General features: G+C 43.5%; 2 protein-coding genes across 2 annotated transcripts; both read left to right on the forward strand.

The window, feature by feature from the left end:
• Window positions 1-796: 796 nt before the first annotated feature.
• LOC118473020 (uncharacterized) lies at window positions 797-6,150 on the forward strand. Its single transcript, XM_035961228.1, has 10 exons — window positions 797-842; window positions 930-1,118; window positions 1,253-1,494; window positions 1,585-1,731; window positions 1,940-1,985; window positions 2,071-2,114; window positions 3,937-3,997; window positions 5,296-5,389; window positions 5,759-5,819; window positions 6,060-6,150. Exons 1-10 carry the CDS (start codon window positions 813-815, stop codon window positions 6,148-6,150), a joined length of 1,005 nt encoding a protein of 334 aa, XP_035817121.1. The 5' UTR covers window positions 797-812.
• A 2,693-nt stretch (window positions 6,151-8,843) lies between these two features.
• Window positions 8,844-10,621, forward strand: LOC100502214 (cyclin10). Its single transcript, NM_001196691.1, has 3 exons — window positions 8,844-9,775; window positions 9,877-9,989; window positions 10,093-10,621. The coding sequence occupies exons 1-3, from the start codon at window positions 9,112-9,114 to the stop codon at window positions 10,477-10,479; spliced, it is 1,164 nt and encodes a 387-aa protein (NP_001183620.1). The 5' UTR covers window positions 8,844-9,111; the 3' UTR covers window positions 10,480-10,621.
• Window positions 10,622-14,372: the final 3,751 nt, after the last annotated feature.

Here is a 14,372-nt window from a genome sequence, read left to right on the forward strand (position 1 = left end):
GTCTGGTAGGTGGGGCCCACATGTAGGTGCGACCAGAACCAAAGAAAAGGGGAGGGGAAAGAAGTGGGCCGCGCGGAGGTTAAGGGTTAATGGGCCGAATTCAGGTTCGTTGGCCCATCCAGGTATAGTATTCTTTTTTTCTTTTTCTTTTATTTTCTTTTATTTTCTTCTTTCTCTATTATTTCACAAATTCAAATTTAAATACTAATTTAAATTCAAACTTGTGACTAGTTCATTCTCAAACCATATTTGTGCAATTAACAGTATTAGGTTTGAGGATATTTATTCAAATATATTATTCATGTTTTCATATTCCTTCTCTTTTCTAGATTCAAGAATTTCTTTTAGGATTTAATTTCCCTTTTTGGTCTTTAATATTTTCTTGTTACAAAATGCACACAAAAATAAAATATTCAGCATGATGCAATGATTTATTAGCATATCTTTTTATTAATTGTTCTTGGACATGGTTCACATATGATGATGCATGAAGGTCAAACTCACATAAAGAGGAATTGTTTCTCTATTGGTATTATTTCTAGCAATTTACAAAGTGGGTGTTACAGCCACCCTTCCTTCCCCGTTGTCGACAGAGGAGCAACAACAGGCTTTAGAGGTGGTGTGCCCGCCGCCTCCTCCGTTGCTGCCGTTACTAGAGCCGGTGTGTGGGACCGTGTTCCTGGAGCTGCTGGAGTCTGCGTCGTGGGTCGCTTTGGTGAGCATGGCCATGGAGGGCGGGCCGGGTTGAGTACACTGGAGGCGAGGTTCTAGCGCAGCGCCCGGTTTGATATGCCTTTGATCCAAAATCTGCAATGGCACTCCAAAGATTAGTTCAAGCTGCTGTAAGAACAAAATTTCTGCTTGATTAATTTGTTCACTGAGCTTTGACTTTGAAACAACAGACTGATGTTTGGCCCATCAACTATTAGGTTTGGTTTCTAGGAGAAAATGCTAATTATGCTGCATCTGAGTATGCCTGGGAGTCTGCAACACCACCCGGTACTGCATTAATGATGCTAGATGCTGATAAAATGGTTGCTGCTGCAAGTTCCCGTAATCCTACACTTGCTAGCGCTCTGACAAGGCTTCAAAGGTGTGCATTTAGTGGAAGCTGGGAGGTAGGGCCGTTTGCAAAGGACAATTTATTTTCTTTATTGTTTAGAAAAACTTGACGATCGGGAGTGATATAGTATGTCATTTTATTTGATGCCTTTCTGTTTTTTCTCTCTCTATTGTACTGTTAAACTTGTAGATCCGCATTGCTGCTGTACAAGCCCTAACTACCATTGCAATAAGGTCTGGTGAACCTTATAGACTGCAGATATATGAATTTCTTCATGCTTTGGCTCTTGGAGGTGTGCAGTCAAACTTTTCAGAATTGCAGCTAAGTAATGGGGAAAATCAAGGTGCCAGTGGTACTGGTCTTGGATCTTTAATAAGCCCAATGCTTAAGGTCCTAGATGAAATGTATAGAGGCCAAGATGACCCTGCCAGGTATATTTGACACTAAAATCCCTCATGGCTGCTCTATAAAATGTCTTGACGTGGCCTCATTTTTGTTCTTTTTCTCTCTTATTTTTGCAGAGATATTCGCCAGCATGATAACAGCAAACAGGAATGGAGTGATGAGGAACTCAAGAAACTTTATGAAACCCATGAGAGGCTTCTTGATTTTGTTTCCTTATTCTGTTTTGTTCCAAGGGCTAAATACTTGCCCCTTGGTCCTACTAGGTATGTACTATGTATGTAACTATTAAAGGGCATTCATTTTCTAGATAAAGCTATTGTTGACTTGAAATCTTACTTTGTTGCTGAAATTGCCTAAGGAAAAACTTGACCAGCCAAGTAGGAACTAGGAGGCATTGTAGATAATAAGAAATACGCACCCAGGTTCGAGATAAAAAAACTTGAACCTGGTAGGTGGGGGGTGTACGACCAGGGCCATCAATCCTCATGCCTACACCAATGAGACTGTGTTTGTTCAGGTAAGATTGTAAGAACTTTGTGATTAGTGTATCCATTGCATTAACAAGGGTCAAGTTAAGCTGGTCCTTCAATTTTCAAATACAGGAGAGGGATGAGGAAGCTCTCAAGTACCTCAAGGACATCAAGTGGTACAGGATCAGCGAGCCTTAGGCCTTTAAGCTTGAATTCCACTTTGGTAGAAATCCGCTCTTCAAGAATTAAGTGCTTATAAAACATATCACTTTACTACTCAGGTATGTGTAGTGACGAAAGGTTAGAATTTTACTGCTCAATCAATTACTTTTCTCATGCAAATACCTCCAGCTGAGTACTACTTTGGCTCCTGAGCCTGATGACATATATTGGTCTAATCTTTGGTTCCCTACATGCAACTCTGGATTCGGCACATAGTCACACTTCTGTGTTTTATCGTTTTCATGGTTGTATTCCTTATACCAGTGAGTACTAGGTGCCTTAGCGCAAGTTGTGTCGTCCCCGGCTCCCTTTTCCCCAACCAACACAGTCGGCGGCTCACACACCGCACCTCCATCCTCTCGGTTGTGCAGTCGCCTCCCCTCGTCTCCTCCATCGCCACCTCTCCTTGCTCGCTCCCCAAGTCCCCACCACCGCTGACCCCTCCCCTCCCTTGCGCTCGCCGTGCAACGAACTGGTTGGGCTACCGCCGCCGCCACCCTACAGAAGGGGTTGAGGCCTTCACGGGTCTCTTCATTGGCCACGAGCATCCACTAGGTATACCCAGTTCTTCGCTTTGCATTCTGCTGTGCAAAACTGAACATCCAAATCCACTAGGTCCACGCCTTGGTGGGTATGCAATGCGTCAATGAAAAAAATCATTTCTTCAATCTTGTAATGTTGTTCCTATTGCGTCAATGAAAAAACTGTAATTTTTGACCGGGAAGATGGTAGCACTAGCATGTGGGGATTAAAGTTCAAACTTATGTGTTTGCTCTGTACATGTGAAAAAATGGGTCTGCATCAATGCCAATTTTTTATCTATACGTGTGTATTAATGCTGCACAATTACTAATAGCCAAACATTTTACGAGTTTGACTAGATAGCCTATGAAAACTATCACTAAATTTGCACTGTTGTACTATAACTTACTGCTAGCATGTCATCTTATGAACTCGTTAATGGAATCCTATCATTATTATTTAAAATTATGCTAATGTCCTAGGTATAGGAACAATCACTTCATGAAGGTATGCCATTTACTCAGAACGCACTACTGCTGATCTGCAGTTTAGGTCAATATTTCTAGATTGCTTTTACATTTGGTATTGAAATTGACCAAATGGAATATGATTTAATTGATCTAGGTAACATGTACGTGTTTCAGTATTTTAAATCTGACATTAAACAAGGCTCCATTTCATTCTCATTCCACAATAAAGTGAATCATGTATTGTGTTTATTTATGTTTTTAATTTTAAATCTGCATCCTTGTTTTGCTTATTCCTTTTTTAAATCATGCCCTCGTTTGCTGGCTTCTTCCACTACTAAATTCTTGCTTCCTTTCTTCCTTTTTTTGCTCCTTGGTCATATTTTTAATTGCTTTACATGTCAACGACGTGCAGTGTAGTTGAATTATTTATTTAGTATTCAGGGACAAACAAATGTCATGCAATAGTGAAATGACGATTCCAAATATTTTTGAATACAATTTCTTTTTTTTTGAAAAAGAAGACATTGCCTTGTGGACTTGTGGTTTCTGTGACATCTTATTAGCTCACTCCTCCACATGCTCACTTCACTTGCTAACTACTTGTGATCCCAGATTCCCTTCTCGTGTGTCATGTGTAGCTTACCGTGCAAGCTTTGTTGTTGAGAAAGCTAAGTATAATACACTGCACACTTTAGATGGACATAACTGTCTTAGCAAATTCAAACTTTTATTCGACTGTAAGGCATAGTATCATTTGTCTTTTTGTTTTCTTTTTGTATAACAGGGTCAGATTAAGACTGGAGCACCCTGCAGTTCAGACCGTCTTGCCAAATACAACGAGGCAAGTGATTCCTCGAGAACTGTACTACTAAAAAACACAACATTCTGATAATAATTTGTTCTGTGACTTGTGACACTTGAGGGCCATCTTTTATGTCATTCATGTTTTGGGTTTGGGGTTTAGGGTTTTTGTTTAGTGGGAACCAGTCTTAGAATGGTTATGTTTGGAGATGGTGTGTAATTTAGAATAAATAGCGCGTTTCTGGGTGGCCAATAAAAAGCACAAGTCCTCTAATACAGTCTCCTCAGCTGTGCTACCAAATGCATGTATTCTCAATCGAGCTGAATTTCTATTGAGTCGAGCCTAGATAAACAAAATGCTTCCTGTGTTTTGCTTAAAAGGTCTTTTTTCAGAATTAATTTGTTTTATTTCATGATTGTCAATTTGTGTAATTCACAAAATATTATCAGTGTCAGTTAAACTGCTTTTTGTGTGAATAAGGTGCTGGTGTGGAAAATCAATTCATTCCATGACTGGCTGTTTGTTTCAGTCGTTTTATAGCAATTTAACTATGGTAGAGAGAGTTTTTACTATGCAAGAGATAATGGTAAGACTTCTACTTTTTTGTCATCTACTAAAGATAATGCCTCGGTTTATCGCTTTCATAGACCTCACTTATGTGGGAGCCTTTGGCACTAGGTCTGCCATTTTGTTTATAGAAAGTTAGATTACAACCTTGCAACTGGAACTCTATGGATGTATTCAAGAATGAACCTTGTAAATTTATAGCAGGATGCGGTGCTCAGATCACTCTTGTAGTGAACTAATGTAACTCTCATGTCATTTCTTGAGAATGAAATGTACATCCTATTTGATTAGATGTGTGCCTACGATAAGAAGAGTGTTTTCTATGTAATATGCATCCACTTGTCTGTATACTTATGAGTTGCTACACTGCCAATTGGGTTCTGAGTATAATCTTATATCAAGCTGAAAGCTTGGAAATATGTCAAAAGTCAGCCATATTGTAGATTACAGTATTAAGAGCAACTGAACTTTCTAGCTTGATCTCTTAAACATACGAAGGCCCCTTCCACAGAATTCACTGGGCAGCATGCATTGCTGAAAGGCCTTCGTGTGAGGAAGTTTTGGTTTTATTAGGAGAAAATAGTTTTGTAATGGTAAGTAATCGGATCAGAAAAAATCAGTACTGAAAATATTTTTGGAGCAACATTATCATCAGATGAGAACCTTTCTGTTGCTTTTGTATTGTTCTTATGTCATTCCATTGCTTTTGTGACAATACTTTTATATCAATGGGATGTCCGTGATTGCTAAATTGGGTTATTTTTGTGCTTCCAGGGTTTGGAAAAGGTTCTGTACGGACACATGGTCAAAGTCTGCAATGATCAGTACAGTTTGACTAACAAATATACTGATGGCTGGCTGTCTTCAGGTATTCTCGTTTGAACATTATAGCACTATATGCTGCCCCTGATAATGTGACAGGAGAATTGGCTCGTAGTTTCTGAAAATTCTGCAACCCTTCTCCAATGGTGGATATATTTAAGTACGCTTCCTTGAAGCTTAAAAACCTATTTATTACACTTAAGGAACTAAAGTCTCTTCTCAACCTGTCATATTGTGCTATTTTTTAATCAAGAAAAATGAGTACCCTAAAAAACCACCAAAATTTTATGACGTTACAGTTGGTTCATGCGTCGTATTATTGGATAGCTTAGCACATAGAGCGGTTGAGATGGCACCTAATATAGCATGTTCAGGTTCTAGAATGTCTTCGTAATCTGCATTATTCCCCATATAGTGCTGGGAACTACAATTCTCACGCTGGTGTACCCGGCTGCATTTACATGGTTCACTACCAGGTATGTCATGCAAGTTTTTGCTCTCTATTAGTCCAAATTCACTTATCAATCTGTTAGCATGGAATAAATTCGTGGGATCAATGATCCATATAATTTATGGTATTTCCTTCATTGCTTTGAACTGAAGTATGGGAGGGAGCTGTTAGATTGGACAGTTCCCTTATGTTTCTGATCTTTGTCTCCCACTTTGATCAACTTATGTATTAAAGGTCTAAATTCATGCTTCTTTATATTATGCAGATTCCCCTTCCAAGGCTCTGTGCAGCTGTTCAGCCATTTCTCCCTTCGATGTCGGTGTTTGCCACTGCTCTGTGTGTTGGATCACCATTGACAATAAATATCAAGGTTGTTTTGTCGCCTTTTGGATTAACCATATTGTTGCTCCTTTTTTCATTCCACACCTCATCTTTCGTAGTTTACTGACATCAAGATTGAGATCAAACGTGTCCCCAAGAAGACAACCCTGATCAAGGCGATGGAGGAAGCTGGTAACGATAGAGCTTATGCTGTGGACCTCTTTAGCACCGCCACACTTTATTCATCTTCTATATTATAGATGATTGCCCATAAGAGAATGGTGACACTTATTTGACCTCTTGCTATTCTTTTTTCAGATGTGAAGACCAAGTGGGAGAACAGCTCATGGGGCAAGAAGCTGATTGTCCAGAAGAGGAGAGCATCGCTCACCCAACGTACATAATCGGGCAGATTGTTCTCATCAAGCAGCACACCAGGCTCCTAGGACAGATGAGAGGAGCTTCACACCCTGATAGCAGCGGTGGTCATCGGGCACCCACATCCATGCTCATCCCCTACATCCTACCAGGGGGTTGTGAGTACCAGGGGCACCCTGATAGCTTCACGCCCTCATATTAGAGTGATCGATTGCCAAGGCAGGATTCAAAACAACAATCAGTAGTACTGAAATTTGTGGAGTCTATTTGGAGTATGTTGTGTAGTCCTTATGTATGTGACTGAATTGTATCCTTGGTTATGTGTGTTGTGAGAACTTGCTTATGTATCCCTGGTTATCTGTGATGAATTTATATCCCTGCTGTTTCTATTGCACTTCATTATGTTTGGTTGATCATGAACCTACAGTTTGAGGTCATATTCATGATTTTGTATCCTTGCCTATTTTTGTTTTCATGAACCTGCAGTTTGAGGTCGCATAAAAACCTGGAGTTTAAGGTCACTTAACTAGCTCCACCGCCTGCAGTTTGAGGTCACCTTGCAACAACAACAGTTTTGGTTTCACAATTATTTTGACACATGTTCAAACACACAATGACATGAATCTAAACTGAAAACACAAGCAAGTGCAGGTTCTGACAAGTGCAGGCATATTCTCACACATTCACTTCGCTGAAACTTAAAACACACATGTTCTCACATTAAACTGAAAACACACATTTGCTACTACACATAGGCTATTGTGCGAGAACACACATTTGCTACTACACAATCACTTGATGACCCCAATCAATTTCAGGGACCTGCAAAACAATTATTTTATGTTATGTAAACCATTGCTCTGTGTATGCTAAACCCTGAATACATGAAAGAACTATAATAACAGAACCCTAAACCGATAGGTACAAATGTGCTACAAATTAAACAACTAATGGTATGGATCTAACCTCAGTTCCATTAATAGTTGTAGGATCTGAAAATCCCAAATTCAGACTTGAAGTAGAGGAATCCAAAACAGCAACAACATCCATTGCTTCACAATGTGCACCAGCAAGAACATCAGTGCCAATCCCATCCAATCCTCGTCAGTTCTAAAATTGTCTTAAACATCACTTCGCCACCCAATCCTCGTCAGTCCTTGCCACCAATAACATTTTCTTATAACAGTATAACACACATTTTGTATATAAGTTATCATGGTATTATATGTCCCCGTTGCAACGCACGGGCACTCACCTAGTATACAATATATATATATATATATATATATATATATATATATATATATATATATATATATGTGTGTGTGTGTGTGTGTGTGTGTGATTTTCAGATTTAGGATTATATTATTGTCCCTTAGACCATTTTAGTGAGAGTTTTATCATAGTTTCATTTTTATTAACTTAGATAACATATCACCATATTTATGATATAACACGATATTTATGATGAGAGAGATAGAGTTTTATGATAGAAGAGAAGGTTTTATCTAAATGAAACTTAAGATACACGATTTTATAGATAAAATTTGGTGTGTCACTTTTGAAAACTGTGCAATAAAACTTTCAATGGAAATGACCTTAGCTGTCTTTTGTCAGCAGAAAACTGATTAAAGTGCTCAATGTTGTACAAGCCCTAGTTGGAGCCTAAGGCTGTCAACAGCCACGTACGCCAGGCCGCCCCCTCCCCTTGATCTGGCGGCTACAGGAGCCCTCCACGGCTGCAACGACGTCCTCTACAAGACCCTCTAGCCAGCAGATGTGAATAGGAAACGGCCACAGCCAGCGTGAGGCCGCCATCCCTTTATTCACTGTTCATTCGTACGGTGCTTTTTTAATAAGTGAAGAAAAAATGATAATAGATGATGAATATGGTTAGATAATGATATTTTATAGTTATAGTGGGTATAGGGAGAAAATATAGAGGGAACCGGTGTGGAAGATAAAAAATAAGATAAAATGTTTATGATGTGACTTAAAAAAATGATATATGGGAAAAATTTAGAGAGAACTAGGACAACAACTAAGTGCTAGTTTGTCCATGTGTTTGGAGCAGTAGACCAAGTAGGCTAGGCACGAAAAGACCTTACTCACCGGTCATTCAAGAGACGGATGGAGAGGCACTAGTGTGCAGAGTGCAGTGCAGCTGCTGCGTGTCGCTGCTCCTGTCTGGGGAACCCAAAAAGATGTTGGAGGGAAGCCCAAAAAATCAAAGCCCTGGACGGCCCTCCTCACCACGCCGCTCGCCGCAGCACTAAAGAAGCCGCTGTTTTGCATGCGTGTCACTCTCTCTCTCTCGCTCCTCCCTCTCCCTCCCCGTTCTCTTTCTATCTCCTGTTCTCCTCTCAAACCTCAATAAAACCACGCTTTCCCTCCTCTCCACTTCGGATTCTGCTCTGCCTTCGCCTCGTCACTACCCACGCCACTGCATAGACCGAGAAAAAGGACGAATTTTTTCCTCGCCGCAACCTCACACCATGGAAGAGGCGATGCCGCCGCCGCCGCCGCCGCTCTCATCTTCCTCCTCCGCCGCCGTGGCCTGAGCTCTCCCATCGCTCGCTCTCTCCATCGGGCCTACCTATCCTAGCAGTGAATAAGTCATGGCAGCTTTCGCCGCGTTGTTCGACCCCCTCTACTGCCCGGAGGAGCACCTCGATCTGTACCACGAAGGACCCGTCGAGGTTGTGGACGAGCAGTGGCAGGACCAGCGCGGACAGCAGCAACCGGCGGCTCTTGACGACGAGCTGCCGGCGCTGTTCGAGGCGCTCCGGGACAAGGAGGGGGTGGTGCTGGCGGGTGATGGGGAGGAGGATGGGTACGGCGGCTCGGCAGGCCGGGAGGCCGCAGTCGGCTGGGCGTCACGCGCCGCGGCACGGCTGGGCTTCTCTGCGCTCACTTCCGCGCTGTCCGCCGCCTACCTGGACCGCTGCTTCCTCCCCGGGGGCGCGCTCCGTCTCGGCGACCAGCCCTGGATGTCGCGCCTCGCCGCCGTCGCCTGTGTCGCGCTCGCCGCCAAGGTCGAGGAAACGCGCGTGCCGCTGCTCCTCGACCTCCAGCTCTGCGCCGCCGCCAGCTCCGACGCTGACGCAGCGGACGCGGACGTGTTCGAGGCCAAGACGGTGCGCCGGATGGAGCTGCTCGTTCTCTCCGCGCTAGGGTGGCGGATGCACCCTGTCACGCCCTTCTCCTACCTCCAGCCTGTCCTCGCCGACGCTGCGATGCGCCTACGCAACTGCGAGGCCGTCCTGCTCGCGGTCATGGCCGGTGCGTGCTTCTCCTCGCGAGTTCCAGGCTTCCAGCCAACGTAGCGTTGTTGCATTTCCGTGCCAAAGACTTGTTTTTTATATTCCAAAAAAATATGGCAGATTGGAGGTGGCCTCGGCACCGGCCCTCGGCGTGGGCCGCCGCCGCATTGCTCACCACAGCCGGCGGCGGCGACGACGACTCGGAGCTGCTCGCGCTCATCAATGCCCCCGAGGTCAGCGCAGCGCAATGCTATAGCATCAGCGGTAGCACTGTAGGTTGCTGCATCCTTCTTGTTGTGAGACCGCGTTGCTTACCAACCATTGGACGCATCGCAGGACGAGACCGCGGAGTGCGCCAAGATCATCTCCGAGGTGACAGGCATGAGCTTCCTTGTCTGCGACGTCGGCGGCATGATCGCCGGGAATAAGCGTAAGCACGCGGCGGCGCGGATGTACTCGCCGCCGCTGAGCCCGAGCGGCGTGATCGGCGCGCTGTCCTGCTTCAGCTGCGAGAGCTCGTTGTCCGCCACAGCGGACTCGCGCACCCTCGCTACTACGGCTGCGGGGGTCGGCCCGTGGGCACCGTCAGCGCCCGTGTCCGTGTCGTCTTCCCCTGAGCCCCCAGGTCGGGCCCCCAAGCGCGCTGCGGCGGCGGGGGTCCCGCATCCGCTTCCCCCCGACGAGGAGAGCCGCGACGCCTGGCCGTCCACCTGCGCCGCGTGACGCACCGTGCCGGAACGGTGCCTATGGCGAGATCCCCCGCTCAGGTAGTCAGGTGGCGGTGGGGATATAAAGGAGCATCAGAATCTCGCGCCGGTGACGAGAACGAACCATTTTGCCCATTGCCGCGAGAGATGGGGGGCTAGATTGCAAGAAGAAAAGGATGTAATGTCTGCATGCTCATGTATGGCAGCACATTTTGCAATGATGGTTCTCGATCGTAACTGTTTGGGGGGATCGTAACTGTTCGGCTGGCTACAAGCCGACACTGTTGCAGCTGTTTGGACTGCTGCAGCTGCAATCCATAGAGAGAAAAATACTGTAGAAGCCGCAGCCGCAGCCGGATTGCAGCCGCAGCAAGCCGCAGCGAACAAGCTTATTATTAGTTGCAATTGTAGTGTTGCTAGTTCTTGTTGGTTCTTGGCATTGCTTGCTTGGAAGGCCAATGACAGGGGCCGCCTTTGTCCTGACCGTGCTGCTGCGACCACTATGTAGCAGCACTGCCTCTCTCTGCGCCTGCCGCCTGCGTTGCTTCTCGATTTCCATTTCCCTCCTCTCTCTCTCGATCTCGATCTCGATCTCTCTTTTGTTGATGCAAATGCTGTAGGTCTCCGCTACCGTCCATGAAAATGTAAACACTTTGAGATGAGCCTTCGTTAAGTCGCACACGGGAGATAAGACTTCGTTAAGTCAATAGTCTAGTTCTAAGGATGAACAGGACCATATACGGTCAGACTATGCGACATCAACTATATATACGGTCAGACTGCTATAATATATCGACTGTATCAGTTTTTCATCCGAGCGTTATATCAGTTTTCTCTATAAACTTTTAGTTGATATAAAATATGTCATTTTATTTAAAAATATATTTTATTACATAAATAAATAAAATCACATAATTTATAAAAAACGATTAAAATTTATGTAACTTAAACATAAAAATAAAAATTACATAATTTATAAATATAATTAATAAACTACTACTCATCTTTCTCTTGTACCTCACCATCACTTCTTCCCCCACTAAATTAAGTTGCTTTGTTAACGTTTTCATAGCTAATATATTGGTCATTTTCAGACAATAATATGAAGGAAGATGGGTGAAATGGAGTGTGAGGGCTGTGAATGTACCTAAACATCCTCTCCATTTATAGGATGGATTCTAGATTTTTTTATTTTTTTACTTCAAACGATTGAAAATAGATACAATGCAAGGCTAGTTGATGTAGCGCACGTGTGGACCAATCAAAACGTGCCACCTCAAAAAATTTAATTGATTGGATCAGTACTAGCCAAACCGACCAATTAGGAATGACTGTTAAGCCTGTCGATCAGTGTCGATCCCATCATCCGAGGTATCGATTGGTATCACCTATAGGTATCTATCGACTCTGGCTCCAATGTGGTCCGTACCTATTGATAGGTAGAACTGAGCAACATCTAGCTGAGCTTGATATCTACTCTCATAAGAGCAAGTATAATAAAATGGTGTAGGCGGGCTATAAGAGATGACACGTCAAATTTATGATAATGTAGAAGAAAGATAAATGAACAGAGAATGGAAGCAGATTGATCACTAGTAGCCACTTGAAATCAGGCTCCTCACAGACTCTGAGGTATTAAATGTATAACTTGTATCATGAGAGAGCTATTACATGACTAGACTTTTAGTTGGCTATACATGGCATGATAACATTATAAACCTTATTTCATTGTACTGCTGCTATCTCGGCATGTATAACCTTATTTAATATAGGGTTTCTAGGGTGTTGCTCAAAAATACATGAGACAGACTCGTGTCGTGAAGAGTCTGTCTCCACCAGACTATATACATAATGCTTCTTAAATTTATTTATGTTTCAAAGGATCAGAGTTAAATCATGCTATCTCTTAGTTATTCCTTGTACTTGAAAACTAATTCATAATCTATAAGTATAATCTATAAGTTGTACTTGCCCTAATTCTAAATAATGATAAATAAACATAAATAAGTTACACTGTAGCTATAGCTGTTTCAGCTGTTCGAACTGCTACAACTACAATCTATAAAGACAAAATACTGTATAAGCCGGGAACCGCAGCCAGTGCGAACAAGATTGTTGCTGGGGCTGGGAATGTCGTCTCCGAACTCGGGCGCATTGCGCATGTGCATGTGCTGGGCGTATTAACGAGCAGGGACAGAGGGAAATTAAAATTATGACACGAGGGATATGTTTCTGTCATTATTAGTGCCTGTCAATGTCATTTGTAACACTGGTTCCATTAATAAATGTACTAGAATCGAACACATGCTGGCCCCTGGATTGCTCACAAGTTCTGAAATCTTGGATAAAGTCCTCGCGTTATCTGACTCCCTCCTTTAGTACTCGGGAGTCGGGATACTCCGCGAAAAGCAATTATTTTTAAAAAAACCCTTGGCTGATGAGTCATCATGCTTTGCCCAAATGGCGTGTCAAATGAGGTGGCGTTCAACGTGGACTTTTGACTTCTCTCGCAGCAATCCAAAATGTGTAACCACAGCATACGTCCAAAGAAAAAGCGATGGACAATGTTGACAGAAAAAAGAAGAAAAGTTGACACAGAAGAAAAGTTGTACTCGGCACGAGTGTTCTTCTCTCGATCTCGAAATAGTTATTCTTTATTTTAAACTAATTTTCACCATATATTTATACAGTTCAAACCTTCATAAACTTAATTAATTTTATAAAAAAAATATTAATTTTACAAGAGAAGACAAACGGCGCGACGTGTACTGTAGTTCCAGCACTGCTCTACACCATGCGAGGAGAGAGAAACTATTTTTGTGATCTTTATTGTTTGCAAAGGCACAAATTAGGTGAAGGCGGGAAATGTTGGGGAAGGTCCACTTCCTATCCGTGATATGGTGGTGGCAATGATTTGAGTATCTTGGTAGATTAGTTCTTTATATTGTTGCCAATTCTGAAGCGGCAGGCTTTATCTTAAGATCTGAATACCAACATGCAAAGACTCATCGTCCCCGATGGAATCATGGTCAACTCATTGCTTCTCCTCCTAAAGAAAAAAATGCTGCTATATGTTTATAAAATTAAATTTAATATATACTTCCTCCATTCTAAATTCACCATTCGAATTTGTAGTCTTAGATATACTCTGTATCTATCTCTGTATGCTATTTGTGCGAAGTTTCACTCAATCCGTAATTATTAAACGATTTTCAGTAGGTAATTACTCTGTATCCTCCTAAAGATGACGTTTCGGTAACGAAAATGTAACAGCCTTTATGCCGATTTGTTTTGTCTACAAGGTCATGTTTCAAGGTTATAGGTAGTGTCGGGGACTATAATTAGGATACCCCAAGACTCCTAATCTCAGCTGTTAACCCCTATCAGCACAAAACTGCAAAGGCCTGATGGGTGCGATTAAGGTCAAGGCTCAGTCCACTCAAGGGACACAATCTCACCTCGCCTGAGTCCAGCCTCGGGCAAAGACAGCCGATCCCGGAGGATTCACGTCTCGCCCGAGGGCCCCCTCAAGCAACGGACACACCTTCGGCTCGCCCGAGGCCCAGTCTTCGCCGAGAAGCAACCTTGGCCAGATCGCCACGCCAACCGACTATATCGCAGGAGCATTTAATGCAAGGATGGCCTGACACCTTATCCTGATGCTCGCCCTTCAGTCGACAGAGCCGAAGTGACCGCAGTCACTTTGCCGCTCCACTGACCAACCTGACAAGAAGACAGCGCCGTCTGCGTCGCTCCGACTGCTGTGCCACTCGACAGAGTGAGGCTGACAGCAGCCAAAGTCCGGCCTCGGGCGCCATAGGAAGCTCCGCCTCGCCCGACCCCAAGGCTCGGCCCCCGTCTCGGCCTCGGACGATGAACTCCGCCTCGTCCGACCCCAGGGCTCGGACT

This window comes from Zea mays, chromosome 7, assembly GCF_902167145.1.
Source record: "Zea mays cultivar B73 chromosome 7, Zm-B73-REFERENCE-NAM-5.0, whole genome shotgun sequence".
Taxonomy (NCBI): Eukaryota; Viridiplantae; Streptophyta; class Magnoliopsida; order Poales; family Poaceae; genus Zea; species Zea mays.